The sequence below is a fragment of the Takifugu flavidus genome, chromosome 14 (genome assembly GCF_003711565.1).
Source record: "Takifugu flavidus isolate HTHZ2018 chromosome 14, ASM371156v2, whole genome shotgun sequence".
NCBI lineage: Eukaryota > Metazoa > Chordata > Actinopteri > Tetraodontiformes > Tetraodontidae > Takifugu > Takifugu flavidus.
Window position 1 is genome coordinate 7,594,732 of NC_079533.1, and position 27,360 is coordinate 7,622,091.

A 27,360-nucleotide genomic window follows, 5' to 3' on the forward strand; every position below is an offset into this window, starting at 1 on the left:
TCTTTCGGAGTTTGGTGAAACAACAGAGAACCGACACACATAGAAATGGGGCCCCGGGTGTTGGGTTCCAAGGTCCCGGCCTGAACGCACCACACTCACACGCACAGATGAGTGCGCAGACCGTGGACGCGCAGCCAGACACATTAACCGAGGCCGAGGTGAATCATTGCCGAAAATCCAACAAATTGGAATCTTAAACTGCAGCTAAAATCGTCATTTGTGAGCTTCGAACCTGTCACGTTTCAGTCGCGAGGCGTATCTGCGTTCCGGATTGCGCAACAGCGGGCCGGCGCGTGCGCGGCTTCCTGGTCATGGCTTCGTCGCAATAGTTGAGCGTGCTTGTAAAGATTAAGGAAGAATGTGCACGTGTCATGTACACTGCGTGCTGCGTTCAGGGCCGCGCACATCTTCACGGGTCACGTCGAGTTCATCTTCTGTACCCAGGAAAGTCCTGCTGAAGCTGGGTGAAGGTTCGGGATTGCCAGCCCGTCCTTTGTTGCCTCTTTCTTGGTGGGTTTTTCTACATATTCTGCCAAAAGATGGAACTTAAATGAGCTCAGGCTTTGAAAATAAGCAGTTAAAGGGGTCTAAAGGGGCAAATCCTGCTGGTGCAGCTGAAAAAACGGGTCTTTTTATTTTGAGGAGGGGGGGTTGTTTTTTTCGGTGCACCTGCTGCTTCATCGGGCCTGACATCTCATGCTGATATCAAACAAGTGCACATTCCTCAAAACTAATCGCTGGGACCCAAAACAGAGCGAAATCTCTCAGGTTTGCGGCACATTTGGGCAGGAAAGACGAGCTCGTGGCTGTGCTGCTCCGCACGGGCGCCGCGTGTTGAGATGCTGAGAGCTTAATGATCACAGCAGTAAACCTCAGTGACCTTGGACAAGGTCATCGCCAGGGTCAACGACCGTCATCACGTGCTGCCTTCTGTCAAAATGCTGACTTATAAATCGAGAAGAAAACAAAGGAACACACAGCCCGCGCGCACAGAATGAGCCAGTCCTCGAGATTAAGTAACCAATAAGGTGGGGGGGGGGGGGGGGGGTGCGTTAACGTCCAGCGTGCGCAGATATGCCCCCGTCTCGATGCTGCAGCTCACTCGCTGCTGCGCGCCGAGGACCCGGCGTTACCTCCGCTAATTCAGCTGCACGTCTCATAATCCAAAGTTCGGTAAAAGCTCCTGGAATTTGTGAGCCGATTACCGAGTCCAGCAGCAGCAGCAGCAGGATCGCTTTGACCTCTCCGTGAGTTTGTCCGAACTTTCTCCTGGACTTCCTGTTTGGATCTGAGGTCCGCTGGCGGTTTTGTGTCTGAATGCTGCCGTTTGACCGCCTGCATTCGCCTGTTGTTCTCTAAAGTTCGAGCAGGTAAGTTGAGCCGAGTCCGATTCGCTGAAGCAGCTTCTGAGACAGAACGACCAACGTTTGGATGGTTTGTGCCGCTGTGTCTGTTCAACATCGCCTCAGGTGCCACGAGACCTTCACCGCGATGGCGTTCGGTGACCTGCTGGACATGGTGGGGGGCACGGGACGTTTCCAGATCGTGCACGTGACCCTGCTCTGCGTCCCCGTGTTGATGATGGCCAGCCACAACCTGCTGCAGAACTTCGTGGCCTCTGTGCCTCCCCACCACTGCAGCCCCCACGCCAACGTGTCTGCGCTGCCCCTGAGCGCCGAGGAGAAGCTGCTCGTCACGGCGCCGCTGGACCTCGCCGGGAAGCCGCTGAGGTGCCAGCGCTACAGCGCGCCGCGGTGGCGCCTCCTGGCTGCCAATGGCAGCTCTGCGGCGGAGGAGGACGACTACGCCAACCCAGAGGAGATCCACGACGACCTGGAGGGATGCGAGGACGGATGGTCGTACGCCATGAGGGAGAGGACCTCCAGCATCATCTCTGACGTAGGACTTTATTTTCTCTGAGCCCGTCGGCTTTTAAGGTTCCTCGGTGCTGAACTGTGCTCCACTGTGGCCAGTGGGACCTGGTGTGTGACCTGCGCTCGCTGAAGCAAATGGGGCAGACCGTCTACATGGGAGGCGTGCTGGTTGGAGCTGTGATCTTCGGAGTGCTCTCCGATAGGTAACGTCAGACAGACCCCAACGAGCGCCTGTCTTACATTCATCCCGATGGCGGGTTTGACCTGCCGAGGCCAGCGCTAGTCTGACGCCGCTGACCTTGCTGTAGATATGGCCGCCGCATCCTGCTGATCTTCTCCTACCTGCTAATGGCCGTGTCGGGAACGTGCACCGCCTTCTCGTCCTCCTTTTCCCTCTTCTGCCTGTTCCGCTTCGGCTGCGGCATGGCTCTGTCGGGCCAGTCCCTCAACAGCTTCTCGCTCAGTGAGATCCTTCGAACCTCCTACAACGAGCAAACGAGTGCGTTTCTGTTGACGTGTCGCGTGACGCCCGGCTGTGTTTGTGATTTCGAAGTCGTGGAGTGGATCCCAACTCGCGTGCGGACGGTGGTGGGGACGATAACGGGTTACGCCTACACCTTTGGGCAGCTGATCCTGGCCGCTGTTGCCTACTTCATCCGGGACTGGAGGTGGCTGACCCTGGCCGTGTCCCTGCCCTACTACATCTTCTTCCTTTACGCCTGGTGAGATGCTAAAAACTGAGGGAGCGGTTGTTAATCTACTGTAGCGCGTCGTTGTGGCGCGCAGCAGCACCGTCTGAACCTGTTACTAAAGTTACGGCTGAATATGAGTAGAGGACTGGAGGACAAACGTCTCTTGCAGGTGGTTCCATGAATCCTCCAGGTGGTTGTTCCTCAACAACAAGAGCGAGCACGGCATCAAGAACCTGCAGAGTGTGGCCAAAATCAACGGGCGGCCCAAAGAAAGCGAAAAACTGGACGTTAAAGTGAGCGACCGGCGTTTTCGTTGAACCGCCTCGAGTAGCAGCGGCGCCACACCGGAGTCTCTTTATTTGCAGATGGTGCAAGAATCCATGAAAAAGGAGCTGGTTGGTTCCCAGGATTCCTACTCCTTCCTGGACCTTTTCCGCACACCCACCATGAGGCTGACGACCATCTCCCTCAGCGCCGTCTGGTATGATGCAGCTTGGTCGACCGATAAAAACGTCCGCGTGACGCGAGGCCTCGCCCTCGCCCTCTAGGTTCTCGACCAGCTTCGCCTACTACGGCCTGTCCATGGACCTGCAGAAGTTCGGGGTGGACATCTACCTAATCCAGGTGATCTTCGGCGCGGTTGACATCCCCGCCAAGGTCGTCGTAACCGTGGGCATGAGCCTGCTGGGGCGGCGCCCGTCACAGTGCGGCGCCCTCATCATCGCCGGGGTCACGATCCTGGCGAACCTGCTGGTGCCTCACGGTAGGTGTGAGACCTCCAACACGTGTGAAACCACAGCTCCTGTGTGATCCGGTTGCTGGCTGCAGATCAACAGACGGTGCGCACCGGTCTGGCCGTGCTGGGTAAAGGTTGCCTGGCGGCCTCCTTCAACTGCTGCTACCTTTACTCTGGAGAACTCTACCCAACCGTCATCCGGTAGGTGGAATGCGTCAACCATTACATAATTGATGACAGTTTTGTTCATGGTTGATTGCGAGGTGACCAATTGTTTTAGCTCATCGGCGTTTTAGCTCAAGACTTTGACAATGATGCGAAGGTTCCTGGGCTACTTTGGGTTACTTGGGTTTCAGGATGTGAGCGCTCCCAAGCTTCACGTCTGGATTCTTTCCCTCTCAGCCAGAACGGCATGGGCTTCGTGTCCATGACTGCTCGCATAGGCTCCATGGTGGCCCCCATGGTGCTCCTAGCAGGGGACTACATCCCGTGGGTACCGGGCTTGATCTATGGGGGCGCTCCGATTCTCAGTGGGGTGGTTGGAATATTCCTTCCGGAGACCCTCGGCTCTCCCCTCCCTGATACCATACAAGACGTAGAAGACAGGTGAGATGGCAACAAGGAGACGGGCCGGGCAGAGAGAGAGAGAGAGAGAGAGAGAGGTAGACAGACAGAGAGAGAGAGATGATCCACCTTTATTTTCTCTTTCAACCACAGGGGATCTGGGAGAAGACCCAAAAAGGAAACAAAGGATGCAAACTCGCAAGACAATGAGGCAAATCTAATGAAACAGGTTGTCTGAGATCTATCTATCTATCTATCTATCTATCTATCTATCTATCTATCTATCTATCTATCTATCTATCTATCTATCTATCTATCTATCTATCTATCCATCCATCCATCCATCCATCCATCCATCCATCCATCCATCCATCCATCCATCCATCCATCCATCCATCCATCCATCCATAAGAGAAAGAGCTCCTAATGGAAAACAACAGTCCGACGACGATGAGGCGTATGATGCTTTTATTGCAAGTGAACTCATATATGATTCAGTCTGAGGAATAACTGCGGTTTTGATTTTCCACCGGTTTTGTGTTAAATCAGCGCCGCTCTTTATGTAGGACAGCACTAAACTCTCGTCTGTACAGTCTGGTTGGTGTCACAGCAGCAGCCTGTGAGAAATCATTCATTTCCATTTGCAGAGGTATGAGACAAATACAGAATTTACAAACTGAGTCAAATTCAGTCTTCTTTGTTGGTGAATTCCGTCTGCCCACTAGCTTAGAGAAATGCACATTTTATTTAGCTGCTAGTGGGCAGGAGATTCATTTCAAGGTATAATTTAATATGATGACATAAAGATGCTGTTAGTGTGACAAATAATGATGTGGATTTGACATCCTTCTTCTTGCATATACAATTTAGAACTACAAATAGTAAAGTTACTGTGTCATTAATGCTAAACCGTGTGTTTCTATTAAATAATTTTCTAGCGTGTGTTGCCAGGACAACGCGGGCTGAGCCGAAAGACCCTCGTGACGTCCTACCTGTAAATGTTGCTGTGCTGCCACCTAGTGGCAAATTTAGGGAAACGCGTAAATGAAGCAAAATGTCTGTCAGCAGGATGCAAACGGTGATGCACGACCGTGCTCGACTGACTGTTCAGACACCTCCTGCACAATGAGAATAACTTATCCTGAAGCAGATTGAAGTTTTGTACTTAGCCTTTTATATGTGTTTGTTATTTTAACTGCACCAGCTTTAGCAGAATAGCAATGTAAAATCTACAAACGCTCAAACATCTTATTAAACAAGACACACACACACACACACACACACACACACACACGCCATTTTAATTGTGCATTCGTGTGTTCTAAGAAGATAAGAGGTAAAGAAATAAATAAATACCTCATAAATATGATATGAATAGAGATTTATTTTCTCATATGAACAGGTGGATTCATTTTTCATTTTATTTTACAATCTATGACAATCTCGCATTGTTTCCTTTATTCTAGCATATTTCAGGGATGACATGGGGTAAAGGATCTCTTTTATTGCTGAATGTTAAATGAAATACACTTTCACTGACTGGAAAAGAATTGTCTGCAGCTTTTTTCTCTTGTTTTCCTCTTTTTTTTTCGTTTTAAACCATGCACCCATCTAACCGTGACCACAAGGACATGCAGAAGGGAGGTGTTCCAAATATCTCAAGCGGGGGGCTGTGTCAGGGGGTATGGGAGAGGTGTCAGGGTCAGGCTGAGATGGATGGGTATGTGTGTGTGTGTGGGGGGGGGGGCTCACAAAATTAAAAGCGAAGAGAGGGCGGGACATCCCTGCTACCATCCCATCGCATTTAAAGTGGAGGCGCGCTGCTTTCGGTTGCATCTTTGGACGTAGAAAATCCGACGCTCAGGTGAGGGATTCGATGAGATGTGTGCAAATCAAGAGTGAATAAAGACCTTTAAATATGACAATACATCTGTGCATCCAACATATAGCAGTGGGGGTGGCAGCTTGATCACTGGGCTCCTTCAGACCCACGAGAAGGACACGTTTGGCCTGACGGCCATGAAACATCATCAAATGTGTTCGTTCGTCGACTCGCTTCGAAGACATCGGGGCGTTTCCTTAACTCAGACGTTAGACGTTTGCCCTCAGTGGTGTAACATGATGGGTGGGGGGGGGTTGAGATTGACCCTGTTCACTTTTAAAGTTATCAGCGTTCATCGGCTAAGGTCGTCTCCCGACGAGACAAAGCAGTAAAAAAAACGAAAAACCCCAGGACAGACGTGATCGTGCATGTAAAGTTAAAACACCAAAGAAGAAGTGACACAGTCGTCCGGTGGCCGTGAGCGCGTGAGCACGACTGGCTAATGGCTGTATAATGGCTTCAGAAAGGTACTCATGTAAATATGATAGTTCATTCTACACTACAGGCATCACAGAGGTTCTTTTGTACACACAACACACTACAGTCACCTCTTAGAAAATGAAGTAATCAACGGCAAAATATAAAGTTTGCATATTTTTGCATTTATGACCCTCCAGAGTTTCACAGCTATTCCTTTCTAGCGTCTCGCGAGTGTCCCGCTCTCGGCCGTGTCCACTTGGCCTTCTGTCGAGCTCTCAGGAAGTGTTTGGGGAACGGATGGACCCGGGGACGGCGGCGTCCGGGCCTTGAAATGGGCGGGGGCAGGGGCAGGGGCAGGGGCAGGGGCGGGGGGCGGGGGCGGGGGCAGGGGCAGGGGCAGGGGCAGGGGCAGGGGCAGGGGCAGGGGCAGGGGCAGGGGGCTGGACATGTGGAAATCCTGAGACGCTGTGCGGCCTTTGACAAGGGCCACATAAACAAAATGGACACTAAAGTATGAGCTGGGAGGGGGGGGGGGGGGCTAGAGATGCCGTTTGTGTTTTGCCCTCATCTGGGGCGCCAAGTGGAGCCACAACATACGAGCGGGTGGGTCACCTGCTGGGGTGGGGGGGCAGAATAGCTGTAAACACATCAAGCTATGACCTGCATAACATATGAGCCTACGGCGGCCATACCTGTCCACCTGTGTGTGTGTGTGTGGTGTGTGTGTGTGTGTGTGTGTGTGTGTGTGTGTGGGGGGGGGGGGGGTCGGTTAAAGCACGACTACCCGGCGGACCTCTCACACCGAGGCGCCAGGAGACCCACGATTTAACGACAAACAGTTCAGTTCATCTCACAACCACGGACGCATGCAGGCAGCCCGACATGCTCTCACACACACCTGCGGACACACACCTGCAGACACACACCCGCGGACACACACTCGGGCATGCGCACGGCCCGTCGCCCCCCCCACGTTCACCCCGTCTCACTTCCGCCGAAGGGATCTACTCTGCATTTGCAAGATCCCAAATCATAAAGCCCACAGGTGAATCGTATTAATGTAAACATACACATGTATATTGCAATGCATGGACGGGGGCCGGGCATGGGTGTGTGTGTGTGTGTGTGTGGGGGGGGGGGGGGTACGCTCCAGCAGGGCTAGACTCCTCAAAGAATGCAATTTGGACATAAAACAGGAAACCAAAGAGGGAAAGAAACCTAAATGTGTATAAAAAAATGAGGCGTCCATATAGAAAGACTACAAAACCTCCACTGGCCCTCCGGCGTCGGCGTACAGCAAAAGGCACCACAATATTACTCTATTTTTTATGTCGTGAAAAAACTGGCACATCTTTTTTATGCTGTAAATCAAAATGTACATATAAATAGAGTTTTCCCTATAAAAAAGTCTTTGCTGTTAACTAGTAGACAACTTTTGCTAAAATGAAAATAAATATTTCATTTGTTTAGAATATCTGTCAGTTATATAAAATAAAAATATTTCTTATAGATGCAGGTCTATACTATATTGATTTTGCCGGTTCACTTCCGCGCTTTAGTGGGGTGTGTTGTCCGGTTTGGAGCGTGAGTGTGTCAGTCTCGTATGCATGTTTGAACTCCCACTTTGCCGCCCCGACGGGTGCGAAGTCCGAGTGTCCACCGGCCTGTAGATGGTGGCGGGTTCGGCGTTCATGTTCTGCATACTGAGGAAGGGCGTGCTCTCACCGTCCTCGTCTGACTCGCTCTCCGTTAGGCAGCTCCGGGACCCGTAGTCCCGGGATGCCTCGTATCCCCGCGGGGCCACGTGGCCGTTCAGTCTGGATCTCCGCCAGCGACGGCCGCCATTCCCGCTGGACCCGCTTCTCTTTGGTTGCTCCCGAGAGGACAGATTCTCTTGGGTGGTCTCATAGTCTTCCTCCTCTGCCAGCTGGTAGGGGCTGGAGGGCAGGCTGCCCCTGCTGTTGCTCAGGTAGGTACGGCGCTGCTGCCGGTAGGGCTCCTGGTACTGGGCGTCGTGGAGCGGCACCGGGTAGCGGCGCAGCAGTGGCTGGTTGTCCTCCAGAGGGTAGGGGTTGTGGACAGCAGGGGGCAGGGACAGGGCGTGGCTGGCGTTGGGGGACGTGATCTGGAAGGTAGGCACCTGCGAGGGCAAGGAATAATGGAACTCCACTGGCGAAAGGCGGGCTGGTGTGGTCAGGGCGGACACATATCTGTGGGACACAGGGAGAAGAGCGGAGAAGGGAAGCACGTGAAAAGGAGCACGTGTGGGATGGCTTCCTCAAAGTGGTGTCCCCCAGGGCTGTACCCTCGGCCCCCTTCTTTAGCTGCACTAATGCATATAAGACGTCAGTCGGGTTAATTATGTGCTTTTAGAGGTTCTCAGGCATCTATTTTGGCTGATCTTCAGAGGATTTTCACCTCTGAACTAACCTGAAGAACAAGCTAACACCTTAACTAAAAGGGGTCTTGCATTCCTCTTGGTTTGGTCAACCGGCTGCTATTTTAGACTTTAGCATCATTTATTCCGGTTAATTATTGTGTCATCGTCTGAATCGACATGCTGAGTGTATACAAGGATTTAGCTAAAACTCAAAATGATAAAATACAGGTCAAAGGTCATGATTAAAGGTGTTATTTGTGGGTTATCTTGACAGGTCTGGACTGTTGTTTATCCCTCCTCCACCAGGGTTTACCTCTCGGCACCCATATTTGGACTGTTTGGATCTCCCCACGGGCGTCATTATCCACGAAAGCTACGGCTAATCTACACCCGCTAAATATTTACGCCACAGAGTCGCAGAGCATCATTTTAGAACATACATGAACCTGACGGTGACTCATTATGTGAGACTTCGATTCGCCTGTTTCGTCCAGCTGCGGCCGATATTCCCGCGTCGCCGCCGCCGCGGCGAGCGCGCGAGCGCACGAGCGCACGAGCCGGTGCCGTGATGGAAGAGGTGCTTGTTATCTGGAATAAATCTGACGGTTACGCAACCGACATCTGCGAAAGCGCTCAGTGGCCAAACTTAGCACACATGCTTGTTGTTACACATGTGCAGATTAGAGCCCGGTCGCACAAGAGGCCCGGTCCGTTATTGACTGCGTCGCTAAACTGGTTACAACTGCCCTGTGAACACGTGTTCCACGTGCTGTGACGCACACGTGGGGCTAATAAATTCCCGAATTTGCACTTTACCTCGACGGCGAGCGCGCGAATCGGGTAAAAGTGCCTGTAAATGTGCTGAACCCGCTGGTGGGTTTAAAAACACGGGATGGTGAACAGGCCTCTGGTTGGCCCCGAGCTTGTTTACTTGAAACTGTACACCGGCTCGCGTCAGCCAGGCAGGCAGGCACCTGTACAGCCACCCGTAATGAGGTCATGGCGTGCGCCTGCCGTTCCAGCGCTTCCTTCTGCGCCGCACACCTCTGCTGCTGGGAATTTGGGTTCGCCCTGTTTTCGTTTCCACGTCTGGTCTCTGGATCAGAGTTTTGATGGCTGCGTCCTGCACACGCGGGCGGGTTCTGCTGTTTGTTGTGACAACCCAACAACTGCTCAGACGCTGGGTCCTTCAAACGCGGCCCAATGTGCTGTTTGTCAAAGGAGGGAAGCTCAGCTTGCTGGAATTTAACCGCATTATTGTTACTTTTATGTTCTCGATCCGGGCCGGGACCAACCGCCGCCTGTGTTTGGACGGCGTCCTCATCATTGATCCATTATTCCCTCCTTCGGAGCAGGTTTGTGCCAGTAAAAGTGCGTTCCCGCTACCTTAAAGCCTCGTGTTTGGAGATCCCCGTGTTTTTCTCTCGGCTCTCATGTGACATCGGCACAGAGGCAGGACGGCACCTGCGGATTTGGGCGGCTGGACGCCGCAGCGAAACCCGTTTTGTTTGAATCCAACAAAGCTGAGGCATTCCCACCACAACTGGGACCGACAGGCTTGTCCATATTCTTCCCTGAGCACAGGAGCGGAGCCAGCGCTCTTCCTTCTGTGTGGAATTATGTACGACCGTGTTGAAATGTGGGTTTCCCCACGTTGCAAACAGAGCAACTGTAACTGCAACTCAACCAGTTTCCCATTAATCCTCACAGCTTCGCCTGTCAGAAACCTCAGGCTCCTACTGAGTCGGGGTATTAGTACCACCTCCTACACAACAGTGTTTGACAGATAACTGCAACATCAGCTAGCTTAGCTAGCAATCCCCATGTACTGGGTTACACAACGTGCTCTGTGCACCATAATAAAGGAATAAATGCATTAATTAAATCGTCTTTTCAGCTTTGAACACTGTCCAGAAGCTGCAGCAGGGGTAGGACTTAGCTTTTGGTCATTGTGTGAGCTTTTATGTGCTGTAGAGCGAGTTTTCTCTAATCTGTAGCTCTTTATATTATTATATACAAATGTTAACAGGTTTAATATCACATCTGAACTTCTGTCACATTCCAGATTCCCGTTTAGACAGTTTAATTAAACCATGTTGTTCTCTGAGCAGAAACGTTCTGTGTAATTCCACCATAGACGAAACAGCGCCCACTAGTGGCCTGGCATGAAAAGTGCAATTTACAAAATTTGGTGTTCCCGTGTAAACGGCGCTCAAATGTGTCAAAAGGGAAAAGAGGAGAACAATATTGTGCCCACCGGGATATCCCCCGTCCACCATAACAACACGTTTGTTATCGTTCTTCTACCTGTTGCCTCCCTCAATACGTGTGATTGTGTTTGAAAATTCCATCTCACTTATGTTTTAAGCAGCACCAGTTCACTACTGTCGTCTATTCCAAGAACCATTCCGATTGCCGCTCCGTCGGGATTTATGCTGCTGATTTTTGGCAGAAACACGATGAAACGAAGTGTAAATTGTAATCGAGCCTCCTTTTAAATAAACGATCGTGCTCACGAAGGCAAGAAGGTTCTAAATCAGCGGCTTTTTATCCCCTCCGCTGCCTTTGTGGACTTCGCCACCGCGTCTGTTGTGCGTCTGCTTCCACTGAGTCTGTCAGCGACCCGATCGGCCTTTGATGCCTGAGAGAGAACAGGCGCCCACCTGTCGCTGTGCGGCGAGTCCCCCAGCGAGTCGAAGGAGTCTCCGTACTGCAGGCCGGGCCGGTGGGAGTCGGCGTAGCCGCAGTGCGCAGCGCGCCGGGCCCGTGCCTCCACGCAGGCAGGACTGCTGCATTTACTGGTCCCAACTGATGATGACATAATTCCCGGCGAGTCAGAGAGGACGCTGTCGGAATGTTCCAGGCTCCACGTACGTTCCTCGTGTCTGACAAAATTCAGAAAAGATTAGTTGTTAGCGTGTGCGCGGCCAAGCGCGTCCCAGTGGCCCACAATCAAAGCGTGTTTCAAATTCGGGCCCAAATCAGACATTTGACTCCTTTTATCTTAAAAAAAGAAAAAAAAGACGACATCGGCGGCCAAAATGGCGGCCGTGCTGAGCTGGGCCCGAGTGGGCCCTGGTCTCTGCGCGGCGTCCACACCTGTGAGTGGATGAGTGGGCTCGCGTGGAAGAGTTGTGTGATCTGGAAGAGGCGTGGCTGGCCGGGAAGGATCCTTCGGTCGCGGGCCGTATGACGCGTTCGGTGGCGGGTATGTTCTTTGATATGTACTGTTGGGAACATGGGAGAGAAGCACGGAGACGGGATTAAGCAACGCCGCCTCCATCCTGCTTGATGTTCGGGTCCTGTCAGATACTCACATCTAGCATGGGGATCTCCTCCGGGCCTGGTCCTGGGTGATTGGGTCCATTAGCAAGGTTCCGATTAGGGTGTTCTGCACACATGTTCTGTCGCAGGTGATTGTGCATCTTCTTTCTCTGTTTCCTGGATGGAAACCGCACGTTTTTGTTAGCGAATGTCACAGGACGTGTGGGGGCCGGGGGGGGGGCGGAGGGACTTACTTGGTTTTGCAGTAGGCCACCACACACACGATGCCCACCACCAGCAGGGCCACACAAATCCCCGTGATTGTCAAGACTCGTTTCTGGTAGAGCTCCTCTGCCTCTGTCAGCATCACCGCCACAGACACGTCCACACGAGGGGGGAAGCGAAGCAAACGAGCAACGTTAGCAGCTCCAAGGTGCACCTTCTCCACATCAACCTCCGTCTATCCTTCTACTGTCCAGGTACTAAATGCTGAGTCGTATGAAGCTTCAGTTTTCCATCCCTGCTAAATGAATCTGCTGGAACGTCCCCTCTCACAGAAGATACCAGATGCTGCTGCTGCAGTAATGTGGCGTGGGCGGGGACGGTGCGGCCCAGCACAGGCCCGTTGATATATTAAGCAGGTGGAACCTCCGAAAATTTAAATAATTTCACGTTTTTATATCATACAGGGAATTTTTGTACCTTTGGAAGGTGCAAAATGGCTATAAGTAGCCTGTTCTGTTGCTAATCTGAGGAAAGTAGCGGAAGTCTTCATACACTCAGGCATTTAGCAATGAAAATAACATCTAGCTTTAAAATATTTGAGCAGTTTACTGATTAAATGAGACACAATCACAGACTGATGCTTCTTTTTCCTTTTCCAGAAGAGAGTTTGGAGGAGGCCGAGGTTTGTGCTAAACTAGAATGGCTTTCTGTCATTTAGCGTTAGCATGTTAGCATTGGCATACTGAAACCATGAAGAGTGTTCATAAAATTACACAATTCTGGTCCATCGTTCCACAACCTCATCCCCCCAAAACCCTTTTCTGGAAAAGGTGGCAGGAAAAGAGACGTGAATAAAAGAGAAGAAGAAGAAACAGCAGCAGACGGGAGAAAGACGCGGCCGCACGTTCTAAATATAGCGTCGCATGCTCACGTTGCAACATCTATTCAATGAGAGGTAATTGAAAGCAGGAACACAGATTATAATTCAAACTTCAAAGTCAGGTCTCGGCTACGGGATGGACAGAGTGATGCAAGAAACACGGACGAGATGACACGTACAGTAAATTTCAAAAACCAAAAGATTTGGCATGTCAAAGGGGAGGACTTTGAATTGGACAGACAGAGCTGGAAACTGAAATCTCTGGCAGCTACAAACATGATACATCATGCTTGTTACAGATGGAATGAGGGATTGGGAAAAAAAAAAAAAAAAACAAGGAACAAAACGATGAAGTGAGTAAGATGGAAACTCGGTTAGCTTCGGTCGTGTTTCCATGACATCCATGTTAATGATGCTCGATGGCGGTTCGGTCGCACGGACTGAGGGGCGATCATGATGAGTTACAGTCGATCGATTGATCGGTTAATCGAGGATTAATAGGATCGGCGGGTCACGCCGGGGGAGGGGGGGGGGGGCGGGAGCAAGTCAACTGTTTAGTTGCTACGCTAGGATGGAGAAGCAAAACAGATGGTTCCATACCCATAAACTCAATCCCAAGATGCTCTGCCGGGGCAGAGGGTTGACAGTCGGAAGAAAACAAAAAGAAAGACCAGATTAAGAAAAGTGGCACCTTGTAGTGAACAGTGGAGCAACCCAAAATAGCCATTGACAGTGTTAATGACGGGACACCAGCACGTTAGCATGCACATTCAAACACGGCACAAGGACCAAACCAAACTACGACGACGGTGAGTCGGATTCAGCTTGTCCTTAACTCGATCAAAACGGGCACCGAGCGTCGGCCGAGTGGCTCTTACGAAACAGGCTTCGGGTCGGGATGAGGTCATTTCCTGACGCAACCCAACAAAATGTCATAATAAGAGAAATGAAGGGGGCTAGCTGTTCCGCAGCAGAAACATGCATCATCAGCAGAGATTAGCTGTGCTTTCAGACCTCTGCATGCTAAAAATGCGAAGCCCTCAGCGCCCGAACACACCCATCGCATGAGCAGACAAGTTGAAGGGAGCCTATTTGCACAGTGGCGTTAGAACGGCGCCCAGTTCGAAAAATGACGGGGCGCCTGTATCGCGTGTCGCCACGGGGAGGCTTCGCCAATCAGGTGCGTCCGGGCCGCTCTGACCCAGCTGCTCTTATGACAACATGCTCTCGCTAAGCCGGGCCCTTATGGCGGAGCAGCGGGAGCCATTCCACCCCTTCCCGCTGGCGTCTCCTGGGAATGGGAGGCGCCGCTCCGGGAGGTGGGTCTTCCACTCTGGAATGGACGTGCGCGCACGTGTGCGTGTGTGCACATGTGCTGGCTCTTTGAGATAAAGCGTGATTTATTCTTTTAGCTGGAAAATGAAATTGGGGCCATTAAAGAGGTCTGAGCGTAATGTGGCCGGTCGTACGCGAGGTCACAGACGGGTCAGACGTTTGGGAACGAGCAATTACGACGTCCACCTGCGAGTTCCTCGCCGATACTCCCGTTAATCTCGTACATGTTGCTGGCGCAGCTCCGCGGCAGTAAATTAAACGTTTGCTCCGACAAATCGGGGGCGAGCGCGCCGCCTGTCGACTGGGAAATCAAAGCCCGGTTCAGGCGTCTGGATGAGAACTGGAAATGAGCGCCGTTCCTGATGCAGTCGCACAGCTGCGCCGGGGTTAAGCAGGAAAAGTGGGTGAGCGCGGGGGGGAGAGCGCGGCCACGCCCACGCCCACGCACCGCCGCCAAAACCCCCGAGCACAGTGGGGGGGCGGGGGTAGAGCGGGCTGCGTCCGTGCTATCAGCTCCAAGGAGGAGGCCGCCGCCGGCTTCAGATCGTCCTCGACCTTGCTAAGAATGAGCCGCATCCACGTGGGCGTGCACGGACATGCTGCGTGCTCAGTTACAGTGGAAGAAGCTGCAGGAGATTATTTGCCGTTAGCATCCTTCGTTTTCCGCGCTAAATCGGGGTCGTTAGCCTGAAGGTGGGCGCGTGGAACCGAGGCTGCAGGTTTTGGATTCCCCAGAAGCTCAAGTCATCCCGCGGCGCCCGATGGGGGGGGTGCGGGTGGGGGGGGGGCGCCCGACTCTGCCTTCACGGCACCGTTTCGCTGCTGCTTCCGTCTCCGCTCGGTTCCCGGCGGCGTGAATGCTCCCGCGTCCGTGCAGTCAACCATTAACTGCTGGTCGGACGCCGCCACACGTTGGACAAACACTCCCTTATCGGCCTCACTGTTGAACCTTTCAATCGCTGCTCATGCCGATTAGTTGATATTAATCGTGCACGTCTGGCTTTTTCATCCATCAGCTCTAATCGGATCAAACGTGCTTTTGTTTGCGGCTGACTGAGTAAACATCATTAGTAACCAGCTTAAGGTGGGTTTTAGTCAATGTTTAGCCACCAGCGCTCACATGCAGCTAACTGTGCAAACTGACATTTAGGAAGAATTCCCACGTGCTCATCAAACACACGATCACATGGTCTACGAGCGCACGTGCGGCACGCCGCTTCGGTTAAAGGGTGCACATGCCAGCCACCCTGAAGCGGCGCCACTAACCGGTCACTGATCGACAGATCATGCGCGCCACACACATGCACACGGGACAAGGACCCATTTGACGTAGTGTCAGAAGAGGGAATTGACATACGGTAGAAACTGGCCATAACGTAGGTTTGACAGCGATCACCAGTAAAGTCATTGGGACACCTGATGGGGAGAAAGAAAAGCCACAAAAAGAGAGGGAGGAGGTGGTGGAGGAGGGTGGAGGAGTGAGAAGGAGGTCATCGGGAGAGAGGGGGATCGAGGGTGGAGTGAAAAGGAGAGTGTGCATGAGGAAGAAGGAAGAGAGAGAGAGAGAGAGAGAGAAGGACATGGAATTAGACCAACAGAATAACTGCAGACAGTAGAAGCAGAGTGTTCCTATGATGACACCACGGTGTGCACAGTGCGCGTCTGGTTGGGTGACGACCTGAGAAAAAGGAGGAGAAAGAGGAAGAGGAGCTGGGGAGGAGGAAGAGGGGCAGCAGGGCTCCACAGAGGGAATCCAGTGTCTCTGTTCTCTGCTGCTCGAAGCAAGGGGACATACTTTTGAAAGGATTGTGCATGTACAACCGCAGCGGCTGCGTCTGTAAGCATCGAGGGCCGAAGTATCCGCCTGGACATCTGGGAAGGAGCAGACAAGTGTTACACAAAACGAGTGAGACAAGACGTCATCGCCACCTTTACACATCCAGATAAAGTCATAGAAGGGGGGGGGGGGTGTTCGCTAACATTGGTAGCTATATATATAACACTAGCTATAGCTAGCTTTAGCCAGGAAGCATGGAGCCATGTTTCCTGTAAGAGGAGCAGTCCGGCTGTGTCCCCTTATCGCCACGGTGACGGAATCAAGCCAAGATTGTGGCTCGTCCCACTGAGATCAACTCTACCTTCACAGCTTTATGGTCACAATTCTGAGTTAAAGGCAATTATGGAAAGAATACCGGTCTAAAAAAAAGACGCCTAAGTAAAGTCGACAGAAACGGAACGTTAGAACTAATGTGTGAGGTTCTCTTCCTCTGGAGATGACAGAAACATGGAAGAACATGGAACAAAAAGACTAAAAATAAAAGGAATCCATGGCTTCGGCTGTGATCAATAAATGCCTGAAATTGGGGTAGAACCTTTCCCTGCCCCCCCCCCCCCCGGAGCCTGTGGGGAGCCTGGAAACTGTGTTCATAACCTGCAAATGTGACAGTTTTATAACCGTTCTCATCGGACAGTGAGTCATGAAGTAGTCGAATCAGGAGGAAATGAAACCCCCGAATTCATATTTCCACCTCGACGGGAATAAATGTGGAACTTTTCAGAACCGGAAAAAACTCTCTTTGGTTTTGCTTTGAAAAACAAGTCATTACCCGTCGTGTCTTTACGCTCCCGCAAATGAAGACAGAGTGGCGTGTCATCGCCATTAAGGATGTTGGGCCGAACCATTTTTCCTCATTAGAATCCCATTAGGATGAGCGGTTTGTCTTTTAAGGGCACCACATTCCACTCCCAGTCACAAGTCGAACGCTAATCCAACAAAGGTCATCGCTCCTGATTTACTGGTTCCACACAACGCCTCCCAGGAGCGCCATAACGGTCAGCGTTAAATTTCCCATCCTGAGCGATGGCGTTTAACTGGCGGACCGCGCCACCTACACCGAGGAAACTTGGCTGGACGCTGCCAGATAAACGCTCCTTAAATCATTTAGGAATCCGCCCGGTGAGCGGACGTCCCCGCGCCGCCGCCGTCGAGCGTCCGGCGGCACGTTGAAGGGAGGTCGCTGGAGCCACTCGCTCGAGGGGTCAATCTCAAAATTAGCGAGGCCACGCCTGCGAGGCCAGAGGGCCGCGACGAGGCTAATCCCTGCTAGCATTCGCCGTGGCGTTAACCAACTTTTTCCTGGACTCGTGCCCCCCCCCCCCCCCGTTTGTACACAGCATCGTGAATGGTCGTAACAGCCGCGTCCTCCCTGTTTCTTCTTCAGTGGTGGAAGGGCGGCAGAACACCCGAGAATAATGTCCGAATAATTCATTATTAACATGTAATACAGGGCAAATATTATGTTATTATAGTCCGTAACACCACACAGTCCATCGTCTCAGCCTTTTCTACTGAAAACTGTACCGAAAAGTGTCATCTTTTACCACATCTCTTACTTTGACTCACTTGAAATGGTTCTCAACAGCAGTTTTTTTGAAAGTAAACACATTAATCGGACATGAGAAGGAACATTTAAGCGTGTGGCATTTCTTCTGAAACAGCTGTTTACATCAGAGCGGAGGTTATAGTGATAAAAGGCTGTTTATAATGTCACAACTGACTAACGCACCTCCGCCGGGTTCAAAAACACGAGGAGGGAACCTGTTTATTTTATGTGATGACCCCACCTGATCACCATTTTCCAAGAAACGGTGGGTGAACACAAACCAACGCCAGAGCGCCGGAGTTAAATAAAAGCTTGTTTCTCTCATCGTGTCAACCTGTTTTGGCCCCGAAAAGGCTGAGACGCATGTTTCCCCCGGCGTGCTTTTACACACCGGTCTTGATCTTCTCTGCCAAGGACCCCAAATGTAAGCAAAGATTCTATTTACCTCACTGGGGGCCTCTAACAGGCCTAAATATTTACTCACTATACTAAACCAGTGACTCATGACATTTTGAAAAGGCTTTTAAGGTGCAGCCCTCCTGTACACCAAACATGACTTAAAAGGACGAGCGCTTCATTATTAGGGCTAAAATACACAACAGGTGGGCAGCTGGGCGGCCTGGCAGGGGGGGGGGGGGCAAACAGCTGGGAAGCAGAGGACAGGATGTTGAGGGACATCACAACCAGAGGAACTGGAGCAGGAACTCACTTGCAGGAGAGTCGATCTATACCGTGTATGAAGTAACATTCGCCGCCGTTCACGCAGTAGGCCTTCTCTGTGTCGTTGCATTTCCTGGCGTGGCCTGAGCCTGTCGCTAGCGTCGTGGTCACTGAAAAGACACAAATCACAGACAAGCCACAGTTAGCATCATTTCTGCTTCACTAATCGCGGGCAGTTTCCCCTCTGCCGGACCCTTCTTTGAGGTTCTACGGCGCCCCCTACAGCGCCCCTGCCTGGGACGAACAAGTAGAGCTATTAAGTAACGTATCGCCTACGGATGTCGCCAATGATACGTAATCCTGCGCTTTTATAGACTCTGGCTTCCGTTAGATCTCTTAGGCCCCATCCACGCATGTAATTGTGTCTCTACGCAGTGTTGAGATGATCTGAAGAAGCTCTACGGGCAGAGATAAATTTGCCTGACAGGGCGTAGGAGTTGTTTACGTGTTGACTCGGGTCCTTGGAACAGCCTGAAATGTCATGTCGCTGTGTTTAATCCCCGAGATGCGAGTCGGGGTAATGTGTTTGGGATAGACCCAGCGTACGACAACGGGATCGTCCGGAGGAAGGCGTGCGCTGAGAGGGGCGGAGCCGGCCTCGCACGTCGGATGTCGACGCGTGATTGCAACCATGTAGCTGCTGTCAGGCGCCATTAGCGCGTTGATTGAGTCTGACAGTCTGTTAGCAGGGATAGAAATTCCTCGAACCTCAGCGGTCATGTGATGCAGAATGGTCTGACATTCTGTTGTCCCAGGACTGGACTCACCTGGCTCTGTTCTCGGCCCCGCCTGGATTTCGCAACTCCCATTTGTTACGGCAGAGGTCGGTTTGACAGACGTGTCGGCCTTGCTCGGGAACACAATTAAGCTTTGGCTGCGCCGCCGCGGCTAATAGCTAAAACTGCAAAATGAGGCCGGTTGTTTGCCAGGAAACGTAATTTATTCCCACAATGGGATGTCAGCACTCTGCAGAAAAGCTACTGTGTTACTGTCCGATTTCAAACATTGTCCAGATATTTATCGAAATCTCCCCCCTCAATGCTGCTGTGGGCTTCCATTCAAGTGGTTCTCGAGGGAGACACAAAAGTATTACAAACATCCATCCAGGCATGAATCTGCAGCCACTTCAATCAGACGTGCGCCGTGATTGATAACTGTCCTATCTTTTTTGGCGAGTTCAAACAGTAATATATTCGGGGTTGAGACATAAGCTGTCACATTATTGTTCTGCTGAGGTTCCATAAAAGTGATTTAAAAGGCCTATTGCTCCAACGCACTCCGCTTCCAACGGTATGTGCTGGTTCAAATACGTCGGGATTTGGAAGGCCTCGCTCAAGTCTTGAAACCCATATTCTTTTTTACGTCTTTTCTTTTTTAAACGACCTTTTCCCCCCCAGTGCTGTTATCACCGGTACTTGACCAATATTGTGATCTCATCGTGTGGCTAAAATTTGGAGGAACCCATATCAGCATGGCTCCGCCCCAAAGAGAGCAAGCAGTGATTAACCCTGCATGTGTAGCATACAGGCAAACATATGCTAACATGGATGATAAAACCTCGTGAATACAGGGTGGATCCCTGCTCGTCTAGTCATCACTTCCCAAAGAGCCCGAGGTTGTTCCACCGTTCCACCATTCTGGATGTGGCTGTAGGTTTAAAGACGGCGCCCCAGTGGTTCTAGTGGTTTTGACCCAGTGGCTGACGGTTCAGGTGGTCCTGGTGAAACCGTGACCTCCAAATTTTTCCCCAAAACCATTTGCAGGTTCACCAGTTAATCGGGTCCACCTCGCCGACACGCCTGACCTCTCGCTCCGAGTGCTGCCGTGTTAAACCAGCTCGTAAAAAGATCTGACAGAGCTGCCAGCGCCCGAAAACACTGTAAAAAAAATGCTCAGAATAGAAACTTTCAACCATTTTCGGATCAGCTAAAAATCGAAACGGACGCGTACGATCGGATCAGAGGACCGGCTGGTGGGAGGTAAAGGGAACGTCCCGGAGCGATCAGCAGCCGCTGGCTCGCGGGCACCCCCACATGATCTCCCGTCCACCTGGCCTACATGTGGTGGACTGTGGGTGGAAAACAGACGACCCGGAGAAGAACCCACACAAGACGCTGGAGAACATGTAAACTTCACACAGAAAGGATCAAGGCTGATATGTGAACCCTGGACACGTTCCGCCGACCATGTTTATTTGCTTTGGTTGGTCAGAGATATTCGGTTTCACTGCTCTCGGTTCGGCCGGCATTCCAGCCTCTGAGGCTGTTGTCTTTGAGCCGGTCATCGCTCTCAATTAGCTCAACCAGACGGTGATCTCAGCCCACAGCACAGGTCACGGGGGTCACCGCCGTGGCAAATCTGCCCGACTGCATAAAAACTGGGTTCTGAAAAGATTCAGAAGCTCAACAAATACCCCAGATACATAAATTACTTGCTGGCCGATGCATGCGTTTGACTGATGTAAAGTTTAGCTCAGCTTTTTTGGCAGCGGATTAATCGGAGCCCTCTCCTTCACTGTAAAGGATGACTTCAGTCTGCGCTGCCATGACGACACCTCAGTCAAGGGCAGATATTTACAGCCCCGGATTTGATTTTGGAAACAGCAGCAGCTGCAGCGGCGGCTGCCCTGTTTGGCCTCGCCTCCCCAGCTGAACGCCGGCAGGGCCGGAGCCTGCACATCCGCCCTTGGGCGGACAAGCTTCATTTGCCTCGACGCTAAACATCACCTGCCCGCTTCCGAACGCTTCGAGCAGCCGCATGTTTGGGAGCGTCCGTTCGAGTGACTGGAGTAAAAAGTCGGGACGTCTCCTTTTAAGGATCGCGCCGCATCAACGCAGTTGGCAGACGGAGCTAAAGATTTAGCGAAAAGTTAACAAATGCTTCTGATTTACAGGGAGATCAAGCTGCAGCTTCAGAACACAGATTTCACGCTGCCCCCCCCCCCCAAAATCTTTCAGTTAACTCTAACTAGTTTCTGGGGACCTTAAAGATGGCACCGATCCCAGCGCTAATAATGCATTTGAGAGGCCTTGTTGGCCTGCAGTCCGCTGCTGACATCCAATCTACAGCGTGACACTACGCAGAAAGTGTCCCAATTTTCCCCTCTCCTCCTCCGTTCCACAGCTGTCCAGCTGTTCCTCCCCCGAAGTGTCGGGGGGGGGGGAATTCTGGGATCAGCACACCGTGTATAAACTTAGTAGTTGTCCGTATCCCGCGCTTAGAGGGACATTAGCGCGCAGCAAACAGCTCTGTGTAGCCAACAACGTCACGCAACACCACCAGCCAAATATCGTGCAGCCCATCGGCGCCGATCGCAGTTTTCTCCGCCATCAACACGCCGCGTGCGTGCGTGCGTGCGTGTCAACTTAAGAATCGACAAAACCCCCGCAGAGCTGTTGGAAAACCTCGATATGTGAGCTGCGTGTCCACAAACTGAGTATAACTTAAACTTTACGGGTCGAGCAACCATCCAAAATGATAAAGCGCCCCCCCCCCACACACACACACACAACCCTCTTTTTCTGGAAAACCCATACAAGGAGCGCCGTGCGCGCCCCGTTATCCACATGAACCGGGAACAGTGTTTTCTTTCCGAGGTGAGGCGGTTCAGCCAAAACAGTGTTTACTTGCGCTGCGCTACATGTTTACCCCAGATTATAACTAACGACAAGGCCTTAAAATTTACTGGCCCGGGCGGAGGTTCTCACGCAGACAACGGGGGAGCGTCGTGTTCGGAGCAGAGCGGCGGGATGTGGACAAATAAGACGAAGGGGAAAAGAAGCAATATTTATAGATCTGCACTCGTAGATCTGCAACCGCTGGCGAGATTGATGGGGAACATTTCCGAGTGAAGGCCTCCAACAACAACATACCTTCAAGTATGACAGATGTTTCACTTTGACAAGAGCAGCCATTGTTCCTCAATTATTCTATGACACATATGGGAAAGACTGAAGAATCAGTTCAAACGCGTCCTATCAAGACCTTGCCTCCTTTCGGCGGATTGCACGGACTGGCCCGCGGATCCTTCCATACGTTCTTGTGGTTTGGGAGAGCGCGTACTCGTGCGAATCCCGCGTCGTCTGCATCCAATGAAAGGCGTGTCTTCATCTCTGACTCTTCAAATTGTTAGTAAGGGAAACGAGCTGTTTTCTCTTTGGTGTTAAATAAGGTGAACGCAACAGCTTGGTCTTCGTCAGAATTAGCAGGTCCGTCTTTTTTGTTCTTTGTTCCCGCGAGGCCTAACCCCGGAGAGGATAAAACTGGCTGTTAAACCAGAGACCTCGGCCCGATCAGAGCCATCGGGATATTTCCTGCCCGTCTGGAATTACAGTGCATTTAATCAGGCAGAGCAGTTTTGAGCCCAACTTTGTCACACGTAAAACCTTTGCATGTAACCGAGAATCCATAAATATTGCAGCCTAATCCCCACCACGGGGACCAGAGTTCAGGTATATTCATCAAGGTCCGCGGCTGGCGGCCGGACAGGATTTCTCTTAACCCATAGATGTGAGCGGCCTCACTCCTCCACGGGGTTTATCTCCAGCACTTTAGCTAAGTCTGCTTGGGTTTTTCAAACCGGGCTCTCAGCTTCCCTCGGTTCCGTGGCCCAGGGGCTTAATCCGAGTTGACGAGAGGTTTCCTCTAAGTTAGCGAGCGCCACAGTGTTTAGCCATCAGCCCTTGCCACTGACTTTGATTAATCCTTCATGGCCCAAGGACTGAAAAGAAAAGCTGGGGGTGCAAGTGGGACCATCTGGAAACCTTCATAAACATGCCTGTCTTTCCACGCTCTCCAAAGGATTCTAGGAAAATCGTAAAAATGAAAAGAGAGGTCCCCGTTGCACAGTTCGCTCCTCTTGAGGCGCCCTCAGAAGGGTTTGCTGTGAGCGGCCCTGCCCCGCGCCTCCCAGCCACACGTTGGATCGCACGTTCAGATCCATTTTTAATTGGCCCGTCAAAGGTGAGCGGTCCTGCGAACACACGTGTCTTTAATTACCGATAAATGTTGCTAACACGCAGCGGCCCGGCCTATGGTTTCCCGCCGTTGACAAGACGGAGAAGGAGATTCAGCGCAGGGAGAAACCGCGGCGGGTCCGTCCCATCTGGACTCTGTTATGGCGTTGTGTTTGCACTCTTAAAAGTAATGTTACCAGGATTATATGCATAAATTGTGGAGTCTATTTGGGCTTGTCCATGAGGGAGAACGTTGTAGGGAATGAGTGCACATCCGATTTACTGCGTCTCGGCTGTGAAGATGATGCCAAAAACAACCGCGAGCTCTGTCCTCTTGGACCTAGCGAGCATGTAAATGCTAAATTAGGCCGCTTCACATACAGAACGCATAGAATATTGAACTTTTTTTTCCCTCATTTTACTCAAAGATGCAGCATGAAAATGCCCCCGCGTGTGTCAACGGTCGGCATTCCATATCTTTTAATTACATTTGTTAACAGGCATTAAAAAAAATAAATTTGGCCGTAAAAATTGGCGGGAAAAGCGATAAAGGTGTTAACTCTACGGCCTTGAGCAGACACATAAAGAGGGGGGTGTCTGTAGACGTGCCCACCCAGACGTGCTTTTCCACAACCACAGTTTTATATACCAGAGCAGAGAGGAGGAAAAAAGAAAGGGCACCCCCGCCCCCTCCACCCCCACCGCCCCTGCGCCTCACCTCCCGACTCCTGGTCGGGAATGTCTGACACGTCTCCAGTTACAGCCGAGGCCAGGACCTTTTATCTCTGCGTGTTAGCCTATATCCATATCCCGCCAATTCCGACTTCACCTCGTGGATTAGGCGCTTCTGCGCACATGCGAGTAGGAAAGTTTCCGTCCATTACGAAGCTGCGGGGAGCCGGGTTTTAACCCGATAATCCGGGAGGTGCAGCGGTTGCTAAGATGCTAACGTGTGGGAGCGACAGAATGTAAAGCTGGGAATAAATTTTTAAGCGTGATGACGTGCGGAGGAGGCGCCGCGCGTAAACATTTGCTTTTATATTTGCAGGAGGTTTCGCCTCGTTGGTTCAATCCGAGCCGTCTTCGCATGCACAATGACAACAACTCCGTGTTTTGACACGAGCTCAAGTCCAGACAAATGTGACGGCGATGAAAGGAGGGGGGGGGATTTCTAAAGGTTGGTGAAAAAAATATCAAATTATGCAGAGGAGGGTGGAGAAATTTGGGGGGTTGACAGGATCTGGAGTTGGAAAATACCTCAGCCTGCCAAAGCCAACAGAAAACAAGCATGCAGGTTCCACGGAGAGAGCGCCGGCACGCCCAGCCGGTGGCAACATCTCGCATCCCAGCAGCTCAAAGGGAGACGTCGGGTCAAACCCCCCCAGGAGGAATTCATTTGATATTTACTGTTGGAGGCTAAAGGCCCATTGTGAAGGGGAGCGCACGTTAAGCACTCTCAAAAGAAACTGATCCACAATTCAAACAGCTTCAGTACGAAACAGGAATGTTTAGAAATGAACAAAATGGATCCTGCCAGGAACATTCATCTACCACCCACTCTCCGCGAGGCTGCCACCGCCACAACCAGTGTGTCTTCTTTTATATTCTTGTCTCACATTACCATTTTTCCCCTCACATAGCTGATGTGCCTGGTCTTGCCTGCCTCAATCATCTCAGCGCTGGAGTGAAATCAAAGAGCGGCCCAGCGTGTGCGCGCCGTTGCGCAACAGCTGCTCGTGTGCTGCGGAGGGGAGCGCAGGGCATTCGGGGGGGGGGGGGGGGGCGGCGAGGGGGCGCGCCAGCGGCTGCTAGCCTGGCCGCTGGTGGGCACCAGAATGTGCGCAGCTGGCAGCACAGCGACAAATGGTGTTCCTCCTGTGGAGCGGCTCCAGACACGGCCGAGCCCCACTCGGGTTCGGCGTGGCATCCCGAGGATGTCTGTCAACCCCCCCCCCCCCCCCCCCCCCCCCCCACCTGGAATTAAGGTTTACTTTAAATCAGAAATCATCTGACAAGCAGCAACCCGGAGTTTAACATGTCACATCAACAAGTGAAGGAAAAGCCCCTAAATTCTTATCTGAAAAACTCTAAAATTAGCAATAGCTTCTCTGTCCCGGCTGGGATGGCCCCCTCCCAAAATGGCCCACTTTGGTTAGAGATGCGTCTGGCCTAATTAAAGCCAGCGGGAATCTTCCAGTCTCAATCAGTTCTCATATTCTAACGAGACAACAAAATGCTCGTCCACAAACAATAAACTTCATCTTAATTGCTGCCGACCGACTCTCCTTTCAATCTATGGCCGTGGGGGGGGGGGTCTCTGGAAAGGTCACCAGATGCGATATAACACACATTACGGCTTTTAATGAGGGTTTAAAGTGGGACGCTGTGACGTCGTGACGGTTTGGCTGCAGTTCATCAGCAGGCGAGGACGCGGGGGGGTGGGGGGAGTGAGGGGGAGTGGGGGGGGGGGGTATACACACGTTTAGGCAGCATCTTCCCACAAAAATGACGCGAGCTGCAGGAACCAGGAACCTTCATCCTCAACAGCTGGTCTCTGTGAGGACGCTCGGCCTCTACAGATGTATATCCCATCTCCATATTTGGCCCTGGTGTTAGCAGCTACAGTAGTGGCCAGCTGCTCGCCCCCACCCCCCCCCCCCCCCCCCGCCCCCCCCGATACGCCAGCGAGCACACAATGCGGCCGGGTGTGCGTGCCAAGCACTGTTCACACAACACCCACATTTGCCGGAAGTCTTCCCAAAGCGGGCTGGGCCGTGAGCTCACCCCCGGAGCTGACGCTAATCCGCTACCTGCCGCTCCGAAAAAGGACTCCCCAGGAAGTCTCGCTCACCCGTGATGTCACGGCGCCACGAATGCGGTCGCCAGAATCACCAACAAAAGAGAAAAGACGGACGGAGTAATGGGAGGTTTAGGGTGAGGGACAGCTGTGACAACCAAACTATAGCGCTCCGCCGCGGCGCTCTAGGCTGGAATGGTAAGTATACGTTTCCAACGGCGACGGTGGCGGGGGCTCTCATCCCTGAAGGGGGGGGGGGGCGATCCCTTTTGATGTGAGTGAACAATAGTTCAATAGCCCTCAAATTAGCACATCCTGGACGCAAAGGAGGGTTTTAAAGACATTAGCGAAGGGATCCGGGACGTCGGAGTCAGGGGGGGTCGCCCTCAGGCAGAGACCACCGGGACAGCTGGGAGGGGGCCTGAAAGGGAATCTTTTATTACGCCGTTAAATTGAAACCGCAGATAAGTCGGAGTCCCGGCCTGGAGAGGAGCTAACAAAGCCCCGCACACAGCGAAACCTGGTGTCACCTCCTGCTCACATCACTCAGCTCCTCCAGCGGAACAGCTGCTTCCTTCCACACACATAGCAATATGCTAGCTCATTCACGCCGAGGGCTTAACTGTCCCGCGCACACTGGATATCTGGCCGTCGAGAAAATGCTAGCTTTCTCTTTTCCGACGGAGGGTGCCCACTTATCGCCGCCGGGCGGCCGGATTACAGCGGCTCAGGGGAGTCCGGGGAAGATAATGGCCGCTCGGGAAATTGTTTCTTGCAGGTTTTATTAAATTTACGGGGATTTCTTTCTTTTTTTGGGGCTCAGCCATGATCCGACTCAACAGCTGCCTCTCCTCCGACACATTAGCACACACGTCAAAGCTAACGATTCAGCCGAGGAGTCGCTTCCTTATATCCGCGGATCCGACCCGTGCGCGGGCTTTGTCCCTGTGTGCGTGAGGCCGGACTCAAAAGGAAGGAAAAAAAAAAAAAAAGTTTGCTTTAGCTTAGACGGTGCCGACGCTCCAAACAATCCGCTCGCACAAGACGCAGCCCAGCTGGGACGGACACACACCCGCCATGTTTTTAATCCACTGCTTCCTCCCACGCAGGACTTTATGTTACAGGAACCTTTGAATATATTATCCATCAGAAACGTAGCGTAAATACGGCTGCGCACCACATGTGGCCTTTGTGTTGGAGTCACTGTGTCGTTTTATGCTGAAATAAAGTGTAAATGCTCATATGGACGCGAG

The 27,360-nt window shown here is 51.9% G+C and overlaps 2 protein-coding genes across 7 annotated transcripts in view; one reads left to right on the top strand and one right to left on the bottom strand.

The window, feature by feature from the left end:
- The first annotated feature begins 1,057 nt into the window (after positions 1–1,057).
- slc22a6l (solute carrier family 22 member 6, like) lies at positions 1,058–4,546 on the top strand. Its single transcript, XM_057054115.1, has 11 exons — positions 1,058–1,370; positions 1,470–1,899; positions 1,974–2,077; positions 2,183–2,337; positions 2,428–2,596; positions 2,736–2,859; positions 2,932–3,047; positions 3,115–3,329; positions 3,395–3,503; positions 3,705–3,908; positions 4,020–4,546. Exons 2-11 carry the CDS (start codon positions 1,492–1,494, stop codon positions 4,102–4,104), a joined length of 1,689 nt encoding a protein of 562 aa, XP_056910095.1. The 5' UTR covers positions 1,058–1,370; positions 1,470–1,491; the 3' UTR covers positions 4,105–4,546.
- Positions 4,320–27,360, bottom strand: part of nrg2a (neuregulin 2a) — a 59,134-nt gene continuing 36,093 nt past the window's right edge. For 4 of the 6 annotated variants that reach the window (XM_057054114.1, XM_057054108.1, XM_057054112.1 and 1 more), the window contains 8 exons: positions 18,345–18,465; positions 15,610–15,668; positions 13,518–13,541; positions 12,067–12,169; positions 11,866–11,989; positions 11,648–11,775; positions 11,212–11,433; positions 5,231–8,378 (listed from right to left, as the gene is read on the bottom strand). In XM_057054114.1, coding sequence (XP_056910094.1) covers positions 7,724–8,378; positions 11,212–11,433; positions 11,648–11,775; positions 11,866–11,989; positions 12,067–12,169; positions 13,518–13,541; positions 15,610–15,668; positions 18,345–18,465 — 1,436 coding nt within the window. In that variant the 3' untranslated portion in view covers positions 5,231–7,723. Of the gene's footprint in view, positions 8,379–11,211; positions 11,434–11,647; positions 11,776–11,865; positions 11,990–12,066; positions 12,170–13,517; positions 13,542–15,609; positions 15,669–16,047; positions 16,125–18,344; positions 18,466–27,360 lie in introns of all 6 variants that reach the window. The other 2 variants (XM_057054109.1, XM_057054113.1) reach the window with 2 other exon arrangements.